Source organism: Salmo salar, chromosome ssa03 (assembly GCF_905237065.1).
Source record: "Salmo salar chromosome ssa03, Ssal_v3.1, whole genome shotgun sequence".
Taxonomy (NCBI): domain Eukaryota; kingdom Metazoa; phylum Chordata; class Actinopteri; order Salmoniformes; family Salmonidae; genus Salmo; species Salmo salar.
In genome coordinates this window covers 80792702-80809404 of record NC_059444.1, presented here as the reverse complement: position 1 = coordinate 80809404, position 16703 = coordinate 80792702, and the positions used below count along the sequence as shown (strand labels likewise).

Genomic DNA, 16703 nt, shown 5'->3' with positions numbered 1-16703 from the left:
AGGTAGCTCTGTTCCTGACGGAGGCTGCAGCTTCACCTTCATGGACTGGAGGACAAGGAGAGGAGGGGTTAAGGAGTGTGTGAAAGTTACACACTGAAGATGGCTGCAAAGCCTGTGTACGCTATCCCTGATGCAGAGAAAATAATACAAATAAATACAAAAATGAAGCTTTATGCAACATATTTTTGAGTGAGGACCCCATCACCTTTTGTTTGGATGAAATGATACAATGTTTTTTTATTTCTTTATTTCACCTTTATTTAACCAGGTAGGCAAGTTGAGAACAAGTTCTCATTTGCAACTGCGACCTGGCCAAGATAAAGCATAGCAATTTGACACATACAACAACACACAGTTACACATGGAATAAACAAAACCTAAAGTCAATAATACAGTAGAACAAAAGAAAACAAAAAGTCTATATACAGTGAGTGCAAATGAGGTAAGTTAAGGCAATAAATAGGCCATGGTGGCGAAGTAATTACAATATAGCAATTAAAACACTGGAATGGTAGATGTGCAGAAGATGAATGTGCAAGTAGAGATACTGGGGTGCAAAGGAGCAAGATATATAAATACAGTATGGGGATGAGGTGGGCTGTTTACAGATGGGCTATGTACAGGTGCAGTGAGTTTGAGTGAGTAAGTATACAGGAGTGGACACGTGTAAGTATTATATGAGTGCATGTGTACACACTGCCCTGAGACATGGCTGTAGACCCCTATGGCATCTAGACACGGCAAGTGTACACAAAGTGTGTGTGTGTGTGTGTGTGTGTGTGTGTGTGTGTGTGTGTGTGTGTGTGTGTGTGTGTGTGTGTGTGTGTGTGTGTGTACCATGTGTATATTGCGCCTGTGTGTTACCTTGGGAACAGCGGCCTGAAGGACCACGTTCTGAACGGGCAGTGGTGCAGTGTTCAGCATGGACACCACTAACACCAGCACGTCTGGTCTGCAAGGGGGACAGTCTGAGGCAAAGTTCAACAGCACACGCACCCCGTCCTTATCATAGGCCGTGACAGGGAGCCCTTTACCTGGAGGGGACAGGACAGAGGCAATGAGAGGCTATATCAATGTTATCCAGACAGTGTACTGTGGACATCAAATGGTTAAAAAAGACAAACAACGTTCAATTTCACAGGAGGATATATAGCATTTCCCTTTGCACACTCCCCTCTCTCTCCCCTATCTCCAGTACTCACTGGGTCTGATGGCCTCCAGCGGGACGTGCACGTTGCCCAGGGAGGCCTCTTGTCCTAGTCCCCTGGCTGGGCTGCCCCCCTGGAAGGAGGAGTGGTGGAAGGGGGAGAGGGAGCTGAACAGGGGGCTGCCCGGGGCAGAGCTCAGCGTCTGGGCTTTGGTGTGGGACACCGCAGGGGAGCCAGGCATGGGGCCAGGGAGGAGGGAGGTCGAGGAGAGGGGGACCTGGGGTGCCATGGCCCCCAAGGAGGGTGGTACTACGGCCCCCATAGAGGCTGCCATCCCGAATCCGCCACCAACACGCAAACTGGAAACGACAGAAAAACAACATGAGCTCTCTCTGGAAACATAACTAAATCAAACAAGCAAGTGTGCAATCAAGAGCATGTTGATTTGTACCATATTCAGGATAATGTTGAGTAGCATCTAGTAATGTAATGATGTGATTGATGCACTATTAATGACAACCCTGAGCCTTCGGATTACCTCAGAAGTGTTGCTTCACTTTAGCCATGCGCTGAAGCACCTGATCTAATTCAATATGGGTAATATAATACCTTAAATTGATCTACAATATTTCCAGTGAAGTGGAGGGAGTAAGGTTAGTTGAGCACCTCTTTGGCTCTCCAAAGTCCAGCATGGCCAGGTCTTGGAGGTCCTGGAGGCTGTGGGTGGCGGGGGCCGTGGCGGGGGCTGGTGCTGGCTGGACTGGGGGAAATACTGGGCCTGGCCCTGCTATAGCGCCAAACAAGTCCAGTCCAGGGTCAGGAGCCTGGAGATGGATAGAAAGGAAGAGACACTTACAAATCTACCGAATGTATCACAAGAGTTGTTCAAAAATCCTCACTGTGAACGACACAGGAAATGACAGTAGAAAAAAAGTCATGCTTTTTAATGCTCTGACCATTGTGGTCATCATCAGGAAGAACTACCTGTAAGGAGGTCCACGGATTCGCTATTTCATTCAGCTTTGGTTTTGATTGGCTGTTCAGAGAAGGAACTGGATCGTTCAGGCCTGAAAAAACACACAAGGGTCATTAGTATTGACCCTTCTTTTACCAGGTAAATTGACTGAGAACATATTCTCTTTTACAGCAAAGACCTGGAGAATAGTTACAGGGGGGAGGAGCGGGGACGAATGAGCCAATTGGAAGCTGGGGATGATTAGGTGGCCATGATGGTATGAGGACTAGATTGGGAATTTAGCAAGGACACTAGGGTAAACACCCCTACTCTTACAATAAGTGCCATGGGATCTTTAGTGACCACAGAGAGTCAGGAGACCCGTTTAACGTCCCATCCGAAGGACTGCACCCTATACAGGGCAATGTTCCCTTCACTGCCCTGGGGCATTGTGATCCCCTTAGACCAGAGGGAAGAGTACCCCCTATTGGCCCTCCAACACCCCTTCCAGCAGCATCTGGTCTCCCATCCAAGGATCTGCTTAGCTTCAGAGGCAAGCCAGCAGTGGGATGCAGGGTGGGATGCTGCTGGCATAATGAAATGAAGTACCATGGGGCATTGTCTGAACATTGGTGAACACAGTCCTCATGAATACATTTTGAATACAAATCAAATAGCAAATATGGCCTATAATTAACAAGAATACATTTACACATAACTTCCATAAAATGCAAGGTCAGTGAGGTACCTAAGGATAGCAGCTCATCGTCAAGGAGAGAGAGAGCGTTGAGAGCCTTGTCGGTGGCTGGGTGGCTGGGGCTGTTGTTCTGACTGGCATGCAACCCGGCCAACCTTTTTGGAGGAGGAGGCAAGACAGGGATTGGGAACCCCAGGTGATTGGCTGGAGTGGGATCGGAGACCAACGGGAGAGGGGCAGGCGGAGGAGAGGTGGAGTTTGGAACGTCAATGCCAGCCAGGTCAATCAAGGTCTCTGTGTTGTCACTGTTCCCTGTGGTCTCTGTAGAATAGAGAGGGAAAGAAGGAGAGGTGGAGAGAGGTAGAAGGAAGCAGAGAGAGGAATTGAAATCGAAGGAGGTAGAAAGAGAGAGATACAAAATGGTAGAAAGGAAATAGTTTGCTCTGAAAGTGATATGAAAAGATCTGAAAGTGTGTGTGTGTGTGTGTGTGTGTGTGTGTGTGTGTGTGTGTGTGTGTGTGTGTGTGTGTGTGTGTGTGTGTGTGTGTGTGTGTGATACACTACGTGCCATCACTCACCTTCACCAGCTGCAGATCTAGGATCCTCGATGTCTCCATTCACCGTCTGTCCCTTGACAATCTTCTTGTAGGAGTTGATGACCCGTGAGAGGTCATCGCTGGCCTGCAGGATGTCACCTGGAGGGCAAAGGTCAGAGGTCAAGAGATGGAACCACAAATAACAATCTAAGAGATTGAAAAACATTCAAATAATTTTATTTCCTCACCTAAACTTGTGTCGTTATCTTCAGTCTCTGTGGCCATTTTGAAAGCAGCGCGTCTCAACTTGTCGCAGCGGTCGTATAGTTCCTGGTATTACAGGAAATGTACGACGACATGCTTCAATCAGCCACTGACACAGTTTACAATTCTAATTTATTTCACATAACATAAAAGTCTACTACGCTCGTATCATTCTAGCAGCCATTCCTAATTCACTCCCTACCCCTTTCCCTTGTCCCTACCCCATCCCATTGGCCCTAACACTTTGGTGTTTGCCGATAGGTAAGGAGTTAGCAATATGATAGAAGCTCCACCACTAAACTGCTTATACCTATCCAGACCCTTCAGATCTGCAAACATCGAAAGGTTAGGGCCCAGGGGAAGTGGTAGGGAACAAATTGGGACTAGCTGTAAAACTGAGTTAAGGACTGGCTATAGCCTGAGGTGATACATAAGGGCCTTAATGCTTCACAGCGAGCAAAGAGGATAAGTATCTAAGTAAGGCACAGTTCAGACGCCAAACTTTTGGTGAGTGGAACTGAATAGACATGAAGAGCGGGGCTGGCATGGCTGAGGACTCTGCTTGACGTACCAATTGGTTTCATACAACCGCTCTCTCAACACTGCAGACATACTCGTTGCTTTTGGGTTGAATTCAGGCATAACAGCCACCTCTCAGAAGTCCTCCACCTGCGTATAAGCCATGACTGTGCTTCCATTGTGGGTGTGGTAGCCAAGCAACCTTTATTTGCACGCAATTAACATATATTAATATGCACGACCATTTTTCCTGACAGTGGAAGAACTGCTCTGGCAGAACTGCATGAAACAGAGGCGTGCCTCACCCGCACCGCCCTGAAAGAGCGGCAGAGGCGGACCAACTATTGTCAAAAGTCAGACGAGGCGCACTATGGCTTCACAAGGCACTCTATCCCTCCTCTACCAAAGAGAAAGTTACATGTTTTAGTTCGGTGCGGCGATAGAGCGGTGTTTGAACTAAGGCTAAGTGTGATGTGTGTGGAGTCTGAACGGAACACACACCTTGATGATCTCTCTGTCTGACTGGGAGGACCTGTCCTTGTCGTAGTGGGACAGCATCTCACTCAGCAGCTTGACGTTGATGCCCACCTCTTCCAGGGTGTGGATGCGTTTGGTCACTTTCTGAACCCTGACATCGTCCTGGCAGAATGAGGGTTAATAAGATGTTCAAGACTTGCTATAACATTGTTATACATTGCTATAAGAGCCTTATATGCATGCGTAACAGTTATATTGTAAATGCATTCAGTCGTCCTGGGAAACAGAACAATACAAGTGTTATAGAGAACTACTAACATGGACGCATGATCGGCTATGATCACATTTTCTAAGCTCCATCTGTGTATAATGTATTCTATAGTGTATTTATTATCCCATGATGAATTATTAAAGCAATAAGGGACAAGGGGGTGTGGTATATGGCCAATATACCACTGCTAAGGGCTGCTCTTATGCACAATGCAACGCGGAGTGCCTGGATACAGCCCTTAGCCATGGTATATTGGCCATATACCACAAACCCCCGAGGTGACCTATTGATATTATAAACAGGTTACAAACATCTATTAGAACAGTAAAAATACATGTTTCGTCATACCTGTGGTATACGGTCTCATATACCATAGCTTTCAGCCAATCAGCATTCAGGGCTTATAAAATACTCCATTAGCATTTATTACCACTCAAAGCTAATTACAACAGTTATGAACCCATTATGACCATAAACACACAGGTGGTAGTCATAATGAGCATTCACAACAGCTTACGGCTCCTTACAACCGCCTTTATAAGCACTTAAAGGGCATGTCGTTGTCTCTCACCTCCTTCACCATGTTCTTGATGAGCCTGTTGGCTTCCTGCAGGTCCTCTGGATTTTTGCTCCTCAGAAGCTCTGCTAGTAGCTAAACACACATGAAGGCATGTCTCTGTCAAATCACCATGGTGACACTGACATCTGCTGGTTTGACTTTATCTATACATCAGTGGTCAGCAATGCTGGTCTTAGAGAGCTAGAGGGAATGCAGGCTTTTGTTTCAACCCGATAACCCCCGTTTTAGCAAATCAAGGTTTCAGTGATTTGTTGTAAGTAGGTGTGTTAGTGCTAGGCTGAAACAAAAGACTGCACACCACATATACAGTAGTTCTCTAGGACCAGGGTTAAACACCAGTACTGTGGATACACTCAGTCTGAACCCAGTGAACCCACCTTGCCCATGTCCTCATTGTCAAACACAGGATTCTTGGGACGTGTGGGGGGTGAGGGAATCAGAGTCTTGTCCACTGGGAGCTCAGGGTCCATAGTTACAAGACCTGGGAGCGGAAGGTGTGTATGATTTAGTTCACAGATAACATTATTTTTGCACTAGTTTACTGTATCTAAAACCAAAACTCCACTATTTTCCCTTCATAGCTTGTTCTCCATCTTCTTTTTAAATAGGGAGCCAATTTGTTATAAGCTATTTTATTTCCATGACTGATCAAAACTTGTTTTCTCATGGCTTTCTTGTCCCGCTGCAGCAGACATTTGGTGAGCAATATGTTTGAAACATCGAATCGCAATAAAATCACAGTATTGAATCGCAATACATTTTGAATCGTGAGAATTGCAATACATATCGTATCGGCAGCTAAGTATTGTGAGGTCCCTGGCAATTCCCAGCCATAGTGGCTATGGTAACTAGTGGAAACCAGGTCTTACCCTGTCTCCTTAGTGTCTGGTATGCTTCGTTGATTTTGGCCTCGTTGGGGAAAGCCACTGTCCAGCTGTACAGCATCTCAATGATCTTTGTCTTTACCTTCTCTGGTACTCTGTCTCCCATGTACTAGATAGAAGTGTACCAGATCTTTGTCAGTGATGTATTCACACACAGAACACAAGGAAAATAGAAGAATAGAATAACGCATTCAGGATACCAAGTCCACTCACCTTGGGAGAAACAACTTTGATCAGCTCGTTCAGAAACCGATATTTCCCGATTTCATTATGAAACCTTCTCCCGCAGTTCTTCATACATGCCTCTAATACCTGGGAGAATTACACATTGACATTTTGTCAAACACATGGATACATAGGTAGCCCTGAGATAAGACTGTATACACCATATGAGTACATACAGCTATGCCTCAGGACTAGAACAGAATATTGGATGAAATGAAATAGTACAAACAAACAATACTTACTGTTAAAGCCTGAAGCGCCTCCCATTCTTGCGGCGATTGGATTTTGTGAACCAGCAACCTGACAGCTATCTGGGGACTGCACAAAGAGATTGGGTTAAATTGGCACATTTCCTATACATACTATAGCAATGGATCAAATATAGCTAAAACATACTGAATTTACACATGATGGTATCAGATGAATCAGGAAGTAACATACCCTTCCAATTCCTTATTGATCTGGTCACAGAAACCGATGATGTACTCCCAATCCTCCTGTCTGTTTGTTGGATGGGTGGCTTTATCTATAGTGAGATCAAATAAAATGAAAATATGTTTAACACATTCCTTTACAGTTGAGAGTTGACAGACTTGTTGAAAGGACAACACATGTGAGCAACCGGACACTGACAGTAAAGAATTCGACTGTCATCCATCCTCTGTCATCCTCCACATTGCACTGGCTACTAGCATCAATACCACAATGCGCATACATGCAGTGAAGCCACCACCAAAGATGTTTTATCTGTGCCACCACTATAACGTTAGCCCCCAGTTCCTCGAAAGGCTATCAATTATATCTGTCAACCAACACAAGATAGGCGCTTGATACCAAAATCACAATCCTCAACTTAGCAGTCTTAACTCTCGAAATCAAAAGGGAGCTCAGCTGAGGTTCAGTGGCCACATCCCCTGGGTTTATGCTTGAATGTCCGCCTCCCACAACTGATCCTGATTCAGTGCACAGCTTTCCTGAAATGGCTACTTAGAACGACAACGCTAACACAGATCTTATAACGGGGATGCCTCGAAGGCAGTAGCCCTGGAGGATTTAAAATAATAATAATATTTCACCTTTATTTAACCAGGTAGGCTAGTTGAGAACAAGTTCTCATTTGCAACTGCGACCTGGCCAAGATAAAGCATAGCAATTCGACACATACAACAACACAGAATTACACATGGAATAAACAAAACATAAAGTAAATAATACAGTAGAACAAAAGAAAACTAAAAGTCTATATACAGCGAGTGCAAATGAGGTAAGTTAAGGCAATAAATAGGCCATGGTGGCAAAGTAATTACAATATAGCAATTAAACACTGGAATGGTAGATGTGCAGAAGATGAATGTAAGTAGAGATACTGGGGTGCAAAGGAGCAAGATAAATAAATAAATACAGTATGGGGATGAGGTAGGTAGATAGATGGGCTGTTTACAGATGGGCTATGTACAGGTGCAGTGATCTGTGAGCTGCTCTGACAGCTGGTGCTTAAAGCTAGTGAGGGAGATATGAGTCTCCAGCTTCAGAGATTTTTGCAGTTCGTTCCAGTCAGTGGCAGCAGAGAACTGGAAGGAAAGACGACCAAAGTAGGGATTGGCTTTGGGGATGACCAGTGAGATATACCTGCTGGAGCGCATGCTACGAGTGGTTGCTGCTATAGTGACCAGTGAGCTGAGATAAGGCGGGGCTTTACCTAGCAGAGACTTGTAGATGACCTGTAGCCAGTGGGTTTGGCGACGAGTATGAAGCGAGGGTGGGTACCCACCATTGCGACGAGTACAGGTCGCAATGGTGGGTAGTGTATAGGGCTTTGGTGACAAAACGGATGGCACTGTGATAGACTGCATCCAGTTTGTTGAGCAGAGTGTTGCAGGCTATTTCATAGATGACATCACCGAAGTCGAGGATCGGTAGGATGGTCAGTTTTACGAGGGTATGTTTGGCACCATGAGTGAAGGATGCTTTGTTGCGAAATAGGAAGCCGATTCTAGATTTAATTTTGGATTGGAGATGCTTAATGTGAGGATTGCAGACAATTCAACAGATCGCACTCTTCATTACTTCATTCATACATTCACTCCATTCATTCAATGCAATGCAATGCAATATACTAATAATATAAATGAATTGACTGGATACATAGGTTAATTCACTCACTGAGCCAGGATTCTAGCGTCTCCCCTTCCTGGTACGCCATAGCATTGGAAACATCGCGTGATGACATCACCAATGTGTGCAACTATGCGCGAGAATCACGCAGTCTGCGTTGTCAATGAAATCTAGAAATATATAAATTTATTGTTTGGTGTAAAATTTAGAAATTCTAACGTTTAGCTGAATAATGCTTTATTTTGGAAAATAAATCATAGAAATTAGTTTTGCTTTATGGCATCTACCAGGGAGCTTACCCAGGCGTCTTCGCACCACACTTTCCAAGATGTCTGCCTCCATCACAGGTTTACTAAAACCTTGGACACCAAGGTAATTCTAATTTTGCTGATTAACGACGCTATGGATGTGTATCTTAACACTGTGATACTGCACTAGTATGACACTTATCATTGAACAAGTTTATTACAACTACGTTAGCTAATTCAGCTACCTACAGTCAGTGACATTTAAATTCAACTTTTTTACATTTATTTAGAGACATGCCACCCACTGTATTCATTGTAGCGAAATACAAAATCACCAATGCTGTAAGAACAAGTTTGTGAATCAGTGTGAGTGTGGCTGGCCACGATTTGTTAATGTAGATTTTTAACAAGCACAAACACTGTAGCTCTGATCCAGGGCGCGAGGTGACAGTACCAGAGCTAAGAAACACTCGTTACCCCATATGTTTCGGCAAACAACATTAGATGATTAAATGATCATGTATAGATATTGTCCATGATATGCTATAACCATTGCATTGTATTTGACTATTAAACATGAAGTGTCATAACCTTCTGTTGCTCATGCTTCTCTAGGGTACTCCTGGTGAGATGGAGCAGGTACAACCCTTACTACCTGGAGCCTGAGCCTCGGAAAGAGGTGTACCACATCCCAGAGACTGAGCTCACACCTGAGCAGAAAGAGAAGAAGGAGCTGAAATCTGTCAGGCCCATAAAGGCAGCCACCAACTCTGTCACCAGCTCTGTTTTCAACGACCCTGTGTTGAGGTACCTAACCCCAACACACATTAATGCATAAGCCAACAAACACTGAAATACATGTAGCTCGGTCATGTGGTTGTATGTTTACCCTGTCAATGCAGTGTGAATTACAACTCATCACTATTCTTTCTCTTCACAGCAAGTTTGTCAACATGATGATGAAAGATGGTGACAAGATTATTGCCAAAGGTATCATCACACAGGTATAAGTGGGATTCTATGGGACTGTTTGATATAGTTTGCCAAGTAATGTAAATATACACTAATGCCCATCCTTCTCTTCTCAGACATTGGAGAACATGAAGAGAAAACAGGTGGAGAAGTACCACAAAGCCCCCGAGGGAAAGAAGGCAGAGATCGAGTGTAATCCATACGCCATCTTCCACCAGGCTCTGGAGAACTGCAAGCCTGTCATTGGCCTGGCTAGCATTCAGAAAGGGGGCAAGTTCTATCAGGTCAGTACTCTCACCATTTCTACAGAGTCACCAGAGTCTTACTCATTATTTCACAACGTAGCAAAACGTTCTGCAACGTAACGAAAACAAGCGTTCAGGTAGTCCCTCCCTGTTTCTCTTTTCTTGGGTGCCTAATGAGCACAACCTTGGGGTGATAGTTTGTAGAAAAGTATACATCAACTCTTTATTCTCCACGCTAGACATGACAAATGTAATTTATCTTTAGTCTTATACAGTATGTGTAATGACATCCTGTATTGTCCCTCTCCACTCTGCAGGTGCCCATACCTCTGACAGACAACAGGCGGCGCTTCCTGGCCATGAAGTGGATGATCACAGAGTGCCGGGACAACAAGCACAGACGCACACTAATGTACGAAAAACTATCCCAGGAACTGCTGGCCGCCTTCTCCAAGGAGGGCAACGTGGTCAAACGGAAACACGAACTGCACAAGATGGCCGAATCCAACAGAGCCTACGCCCACTATCGCTGGTGGTAGTCGACTTTGAAGTCTGAGTGCAGCATTCAAAATGGGACCTTTTGGACTGGAAGGAATTCAATCCATTGTCCCTTTGGTCAAACTTGAGGTGGAGTTCCTTGTTGGAAAATAAAGACATCATGGACATTTGTGCAACACATCATGGGAGATTGTCTTCAATGTAGGGCATTGACAGGCTATGTAAATATAAATCTCTTGGACTCCATTGTGAAATATTTGGAATGGTGTATCCAAGTATACTGACCACAAATAGTTACTGTAAATGTGGCTTATTTTACTAACATTGTATTATGGTTCAATAAAGAATGATTGTGGAAACATTACAAATGACATGATCACATACTGTATTTAGAATATAGGTGCATTCATCTTCAAATAAATACAAAGCTTAGTTAAAACCCAGGTCGATTTTAATGTGATTTTTATTAATCTGCAGTCAATGTACAACAGTAGCAAAAATGAAATTGACCAATGTTTGTACTTCTGACATTTGAACAGATCAGATACCCAACTATAGTAATGGGAATATTTATAGGAAAATATACACTGAGCTCTGTCTTCACACAGTAAACTCAAACTTTCTATATATCTACTTGAGTAGATGAATGTACAAAATGCTCAAACTTATTTGGTAATTCTGTAAAACGAAAGGCATGTACGCAAACCACTAGTAGGCAAATTGTGAGTGCTGCACTTCCTGTCCAAATTAGGTTTCTACTGAATTACTTTACTTTGAATACTTGGTCTTTATGTAGCAATAAATAGGCCCTATAGCATATACACATTTACTTCAATAATCTTCTTTCAACATAATGGCCCTATCAAATATGCGAAAACTAGTGGATGACCAACAAGTTTATTTTAGTGCAGTGCTTGGCAGCCTAGTTTTAGCTAAGATGTACTCCAAAATGTGAATTTGAATGTACACTGAGGAGAACCACAGTTTTGAATGAAAACTGTTGAGAAACACTGATCTAGTGAACTAAATTTCAAACAATTGAAAAGTTATGTCAGTCACTGTCCACTAGGGCCAACAGAGGTTGCTAAAATAGCCTACTAATTAACACTATGTGTGATCATATCTTCAAAAAAAAAGTATACAGTTCTTCCCTCTTCAAAGACTTTCATTCAGTCAATGGCCCTGCTGGAATAATCAACAATTCCCCATGCCTCCCTCATTTTCTTGCAGTAATCACTGAGCTGACATAACTAGGGTAGGAAAAAGATCCGCAATGGATCCCATTAGATCAGTGATTACTATGAGGAAGGATGAATGTTAAAGATATTGGAACAGGACCTAGAAGTAGTCTGCTGTATGATTGTGTGCAGTGGTACTCGGTCAGCACACAGTGTAAACATTATAAAACATACATATTCTCAACTACAAAAACTACTAGATGTGGACTTCAATAAAGTGAACCTGGTAAAAGCTTAGTGCTGGTGGAATAAATCTCAGATGTACTACTGTTTTGAAAATCTAACAGCAACAAGTAGTGAACAGCCAGAGAGAACTTATAAAGTCACTATAATGCAGTAATATTCTCAGCTTCCAAACGGAATAAACGTTTGCATTGTGGTGCACAGTTTTCCCAAGCCGAAAGCAAAAAGACAGCATCCATTTTGTAGCACCAAAGTGTGGACTATGTCGTTTAAAAGAGGTACAGTACCTCATAGAGACTTGTGAATACAAAAACATCTGCAAAACTAGTTGTTCTTATTAGAATCAGCAAAAACTGACTAGAACTTCCAGCTTTGACGATATTGCTGTCCATATTGGCACCACATGTACTACAAAACTATTATTCAGATAAACTTGTGATATTAACAATTCAAACGCTAGGATTCAGACCATGAAAAGTAAAATATTGATATTTTCAGAAAGGAAATATTACAAATTACTTTTGACAAATCTCTTGGTCCCAAATCCTAATAATACCAAATTGTCACCCTCTCTTGTCATGTGTTTTTTGACCTTAGTGGAAACGAAGAGGCTTAAGAGTCATTGGCAGCAGGGTGGACCCACGTGGAGTTACATGGGTTGTATTAATCTTTTGTGTGATTGATTTTGTCAAAAATCCCTCAACTCAAGCCAAAATGCTTTTCAGTCATTGTAATCTACCACAAACAGGTGCTTTTAAAACCAAAGTTGACTGTAAAGTATCTTGTACAATTGATTTGGACCCTATGGCTGTATTTAGACAGGCAGCCCAATTCTGATATTTTGCCTAATTATTGGCAAAAGAGCTAATCTGATTGGTAAAAACACCAATTACTGGTAAAACAAAATAAAGACCAGAATTGGGCTGTCTGTGGAAAAGCAGCCTATTTTGTAAAGCATTGATTGTGAGATCATAATTTGATCCATACATTCACTTGGGCCTAATGAATGTCTAAGCTCTCGAAACGTTCTGCAGACCTCAATATTTTTTTGTAGAAAAAGTAACGAAGATCATCACCTTTGAAAACAGCATCAGTAACGACTGGCAGAAGAGCTATAAGATGAACTCAATCATGGTCAAGCCCACGTGACTGGAATGTGTATCTGAACTACTTATGTACAATAGTGAAATGTCTCATAACATTGGAATGTCAGAAAGCAAAGGGATTAACAATAAATAATTAGACTGGAGTAAAAACTGCAAATCGAAACCCACAAAATATCCTGAAATTCAGTCAAACTTGCTTCAAACTAAACCAACCCAATTCAAATACACCTCTCGCCAACGAAAACCTTTTAACAACCATTTACAAATTGCACATGTCAAACTGACTATCTGGCTAGTGGAAATATCCCTGCTGCTAACCGCACTGACTAGTGGCTACCCCATGGCAAAGCCCAGCAAAAAAAAAAAAAAAAAAAAGAAAGTGTCCTTTCTGGAATCATCCACTATGCAGCCCCTCTCCCAATACTATCATTCAGGGTCACATTCAGTAGACACCAAACGGGAGATAACAACCTGAGCTCGTCCAATCCCATTTTGTTCCTATTGAACACCATCCACCTACTGCAGCCTGGCCTAGCCTCAGTCTAGTCGGTGACTTCGCTGTAGTAGTATTTCTGGGCCGTGTCGCTGAGCATCCAGCCCCCGGCTCTGAACTCCAGGATCTCCAGTAGCAGAAGACGGGCCATGGAGCTCAGGCCCTCCTGCAGTAGGAAGCCGTCCCGCAGCAGGTAGAAGAGCTCGTCCATCTTCTGTCCGTCCATCTTCTCCAGCTGGTCCCCGATGCGGTGCAGCTGGAGCACCAGGCAGTCTACCTGGGGGAAGGAAAGGAGAAGCACCAATATTAAACAAACATATCATTATCAGAGAAGGGGAAATCACATTCTAAGAACTATTCAGGCTATAGCATATACATTTGTTTTCATATTTCAAGCAGTAGCCACTAGCCAGTATATAAAGCCGAACATTTTAGCAAAAACATTTACATTTGGTTCTCCTTTAATCTGAAATTTATGCTTGGTAAATAACCAACATATTGCGATTTAAGAAGTGAGAGACAATTGAAATATTAAATTGGGTGCTGTGCCATCTTTGACCCACCTCTTCCTCGTTGTTCAGTGAGTCGGGCTGAGCCAGCCTTAACAGGCAGTCAAACACAGGATGCACCAGAGCCACCATAGGCATGTTGTTCACCTGGGGAGGGGAAAACACAAGGACCTATTAACATTTCATTGATAAGAAAGGCTTCTATGTGTATACAATCCATGAAGAAACAGCTCAAATAAAACTGGAGAGTACTATGCCTGATTCACACTATAGGGATAAACCGTACTGCGCTGGTTTTGGATATTGTCTTTCCACAATGTTCTTTCCAACACAGTTCCAGCAATTATGGTGGATGTGTAACCAGGCCAGCCCAGTACAGCTTGGCTCAGTTCAGTCTTGTGAATAGGTTGTTAGATACCTCCAGTTAGAATATGAATAGGGATACTGGAATGTTTTAGCTCGTACCTTGAGGTAGTCGAAGACGTTGCAGATGAAGGTGACGAAGCAGACCCACTCCTGCAGCGAGCGAAGCCGCGTGTCCTCCCGGGCCACGAACTCCAGCTGCAGCCGGTTGAGCAGATTCCGCCGGAACACGTTTCCGTTGTTGTGCTTGGCCTCAGCCTGCAAGGTGTGGTAGAGAACAAGATCACACACAGCCATAAGCATCTGTATGGTTACAGTCTATGGATATATACAACTAGGAAGTTAAATCACTGATCCTGGGAAGCAAAATAGTAGGATTGGGTTGAGTAGGATCGAGTTGCCATTTGACAATGATAAACCCCTTGATCCCCGCCACCCCTAAGCTGCCCACCCACCAAATGGTTAGGATTTGAAGACGGTAAGCTGATCTTGGATCTGATCTTCTAGAGAGGAGCTCATTTGACTTTGTTTACAGTCAAACTCCAGCTTTAGTTCACACCATGTTCTAGTGAAGCCCTAGTCAAACAAGATAATCAAAGATAAATCACCTTACTGTTGTTACCACCATTACTATCAGCCAGAAAGGCAAGTAGTTAAGGTGATTACTACTATACCTGAACGATAGTGTAGCAAATGCGTCCTGCCTCTTTGCTGAAGACCTGGTCCTTCAAAGACTGGTCCACGATGACATTGGACACCTTCTCCAGGTCCACCGTGCTGGGCTCTGAGGGAAAATCACACTTACACTTGCTACTGGGTCACGTTCAATAGGCACAAATTTGAACAAAAATGCTCTGAAAAGGGAAGGTTCCATCTGAGCTTGCCCAATAACAAATACTTGTTTTCTTTTTCTGTTGCAAAATGTTTGAAATCTATTGCTACGGTTTGCACTAATGAACATGACACTGTACTTAATTGGAAAAAGAAAACGTTATCAATCTGACCGTGATGATTTTTCACACAGACTATTATAAACATCTTCACAGAATCACTACATTAGGGACTGACCTTTCAGGGCCGTTTTCAGCAGCTTCTGGGTCTCCAAGTCAAAAGACTGAATCTTGTAGTCCTCTTTAGAGTTTTCCATTTTTTTAAAGTGATACTGAAATAGACAGTGGATACAGACAGACTATGCCTTCAAACACCATTTCATGCTAAATTCATTAGACAGAACTATTTGTCTCAGCACAAAGCTGTCTAAAGCTGTTGTCATCAATCTGGCTGCCCCCAGGCCTCTTTCATAGGGGGATATGGGGGATTAAGCCAACATACACAGTTCCTCTAATATTGCCCAAATAAAAGGTATTGGTTTGCATACAAGCAATGAAGAAACAGTTATTTATCATATCTTCAAATCCCAATAGTTAATTGCCATTTGTGGCGGTATTTTGTATGTTAGAGGATGCATTTCCCACCCATCCATTGTAAAAAGTCTATGAAATTGCATGACTTCTACTGGGTCAGGAGTTGCATTTTCAAACAAACGAAACCTTTGCAGCAGCCTAACCTCGTTCCCAGGATATGGAAGGTCAGCAAGTCTGGTGAACGAGACTAGCAGCAGCCTGTCCCGTTGCATCAAACTGCACTACATGCCAACCCAGCAATAAATACCGGTAGAGGTATTACTATTTCATCATTCGAGATTGGCTCGAGCTAGCAAAAGAAATTGGCTGCTACTAAACATGCACGCAATTAATGCAAAAAGTCCGTACATTTTAGCTAGCTACCTAACTAGCTGCTAAAATTAGAAACGAAACAAATAGCTAGCTAGTTAACGACTTGTTACACAGATAACATTAAACGTTAGCTACCAAGCGAATATGTTTGAAAAGGAGTTGTTGTTGTTGAGTGGCTAGCTAGTTAAGCTAACTTACTTGCTAAGTCTGATTTACAAGAGCTCAAATTACGTTCGTTCAGGTTTCTAAATATAAACTTAAGTCAAGACTTACTTTCCTAAAGTTAAGTTTGAAGCAGTGATTACATTGTACATACACCCTCCACTGTGCTGTGCTGTTTGCCCCCCACTTCCTGAGTGCCTTCTGCGCACGCGCTTTGTTCCAACCGTATAGGACAAAATGTGCGTGCACTGAAGTTACCCATAGAATAAACTCACATTA

At 43.0% G+C, this 16703-nt stretch overlaps 3 protein-coding genes across 6 annotated transcripts in view; 1 reads left to right on the top strand and 2 right to left on the bottom strand.

Annotated features, from left to right (window-relative positions):
* LOC106606608 (ADP-ribosylation factor-binding protein GGA3-like) overlaps window positions 1–8808 on the bottom strand; it is a 10064-nt gene extending 1256 nt beyond the window's left edge. The window contains exons 1-16 of the mRNA XM_014202937.2: window positions 8720–8808; window positions 6998–7082; window positions 6799–6874; window positions 6545–6643; window positions 6317–6440; window positions 5825–5928; window positions 5439–5519; window positions 4621–4758; window positions 3585–3666; window positions 3379–3495; window positions 2852–3121; window positions 2133–2215; window positions 1815–1972; window positions 1203–1507; window positions 865–1034; window positions 1–45 (exon numbers count right to left, since the gene is read on the bottom strand). The exon at window positions 1–45 is cut by the window's left edge and continues 66 nt beyond it. Coding sequence (XP_014058412.2) covers window positions 1–45; window positions 865–1034; window positions 1203–1507; window positions 1815–1972; window positions 2133–2215; window positions 2852–3121; window positions 3379–3495; window positions 3585–3666; window positions 4621–4758; window positions 5439–5519; window positions 5825–5928; window positions 6317–6440; window positions 6545–6643; window positions 6799–6874; window positions 6998–7082; window positions 8720–8786 — 2004 coding nt within the window. The 5' untranslated portion in view covers window positions 8787–8808. The remainder of the gene's footprint in view (window positions 46–864; window positions 1035–1202; window positions 1508–1814; window positions 1973–2132; window positions 2216–2851; window positions 3122–3378; window positions 3496–3584; window positions 3667–4620; window positions 4759–5438; window positions 5520–5824; window positions 5929–6316; window positions 6441–6544; window positions 6644–6798; window positions 6875–6997; window positions 7083–8719) is intronic.
* LOC106606611 (28S ribosomal protein S7, mitochondrial) lies at window positions 8326–10998 on the top strand. 2 transcript variants are annotated; one of them, XM_045715570.1, is made up of 6 exons: window positions 8326–8495; window positions 8962–9043; window positions 9535–9726; window positions 9860–9923; window positions 10008–10175; window positions 10454–10998. In XM_045715570.1, the coding sequence occupies exons 2-6, from the start codon at window positions 9000–9002 to the stop codon at window positions 10673–10675; spliced, it is 690 nt and encodes a 229-aa protein (XP_045571526.1). In that variant the 5' UTR covers window positions 8326–8495; window positions 8962–8999; the 3' UTR covers window positions 10676–10998. The 2 variants fall into 2 exon arrangements, with proteins under 2 accessions (XP_045571526.1, XP_045571525.1); XM_045715569.1 differs by lacking the exon at window positions 8326–8495 and having other exon boundaries at window positions 8791–9043.
* Window positions 10999–11079: 81 nt separating this feature from the next.
* LOC106606610 (MIF4G domain-containing protein B) lies at window positions 11080–16634 on the bottom strand. Of its 3 annotated transcripts, none has more exons than XM_014202941.2 (6): window positions 16536–16634; window positions 15595–15688; window positions 15201–15310; window positions 14629–14784; window positions 14218–14310; window positions 11080–13931 (listed from the first exon to the last, which is right to left on the bottom strand). In XM_014202941.2, the coding sequence occupies exons 2-6, from the start codon at window positions 15671–15673 to the stop codon at window positions 13704–13706; spliced, it is 666 nt and encodes a 221-aa protein (XP_014058416.1). In that variant the 5' UTR covers window positions 15674–15688; window positions 16536–16634; the 3' UTR covers window positions 11080–13703. The 3 variants fall into 3 exon arrangements, with proteins under 3 accessions (XP_014058416.1, XP_014058418.1, XP_014058417.1); XM_014202943.2 differs by having other exon boundaries at window positions 16579–16615; XM_014202942.2 differs by having other exon boundaries at window positions 16461–16603.
* Window positions 16635–16703: the final 69 nt, after the last annotated feature.

What these genes read in the sequence shown, in the direction of transcription:
- LOC106606610 (XM_014202941.2), bottom strand. Translation starts at nt 15,673, where the DNA reads ATGGAAAACTCTAAAGAGGACTACAAGATTCAGTCTTTTGACTTGGAG. An exon ending in GCTGAAAACGGCCCTGAAAG is followed by an intron (nt 15,311 to 15,594) that starts GTCAGTCCCTAA and finishes ATTTTCCCTCAG; the next exon opens with AGCCCAGCACGGTGGACCTG. An exon ending in ACGTCTTCGACTACCTCAAG is followed by an intron (nt 14,311 to 14,628) that starts GTACGAGCTAAA and finishes TCCCCTCCCCAG; the next exon opens with GTGAACAACATGCCTATGGT.
- LOC106606611 (XM_045715570.1), top strand. Translation starts at nt 9,000, where the DNA reads ATGTCTGCCTCCATCACAGGTTTACTAAAACCTTGGACACCAAG. An exon ending in CTAAAACCTTGGACACCAAG is followed by an intron (nt 9,044 to 9,534) that starts GTAATTCTAATT and finishes ATGCTTCTCTAG; the next exon opens with GGTACTCCTGGTGAGATGGA. An exon ending in AAGGGGGCAAGTTCTATCAG is followed by an intron (nt 10,176 to 10,453) that starts GTCAGTACTCTC and finishes TCCACTCTGCAG; the next exon opens with GTGCCCATACCTCTGACAGA.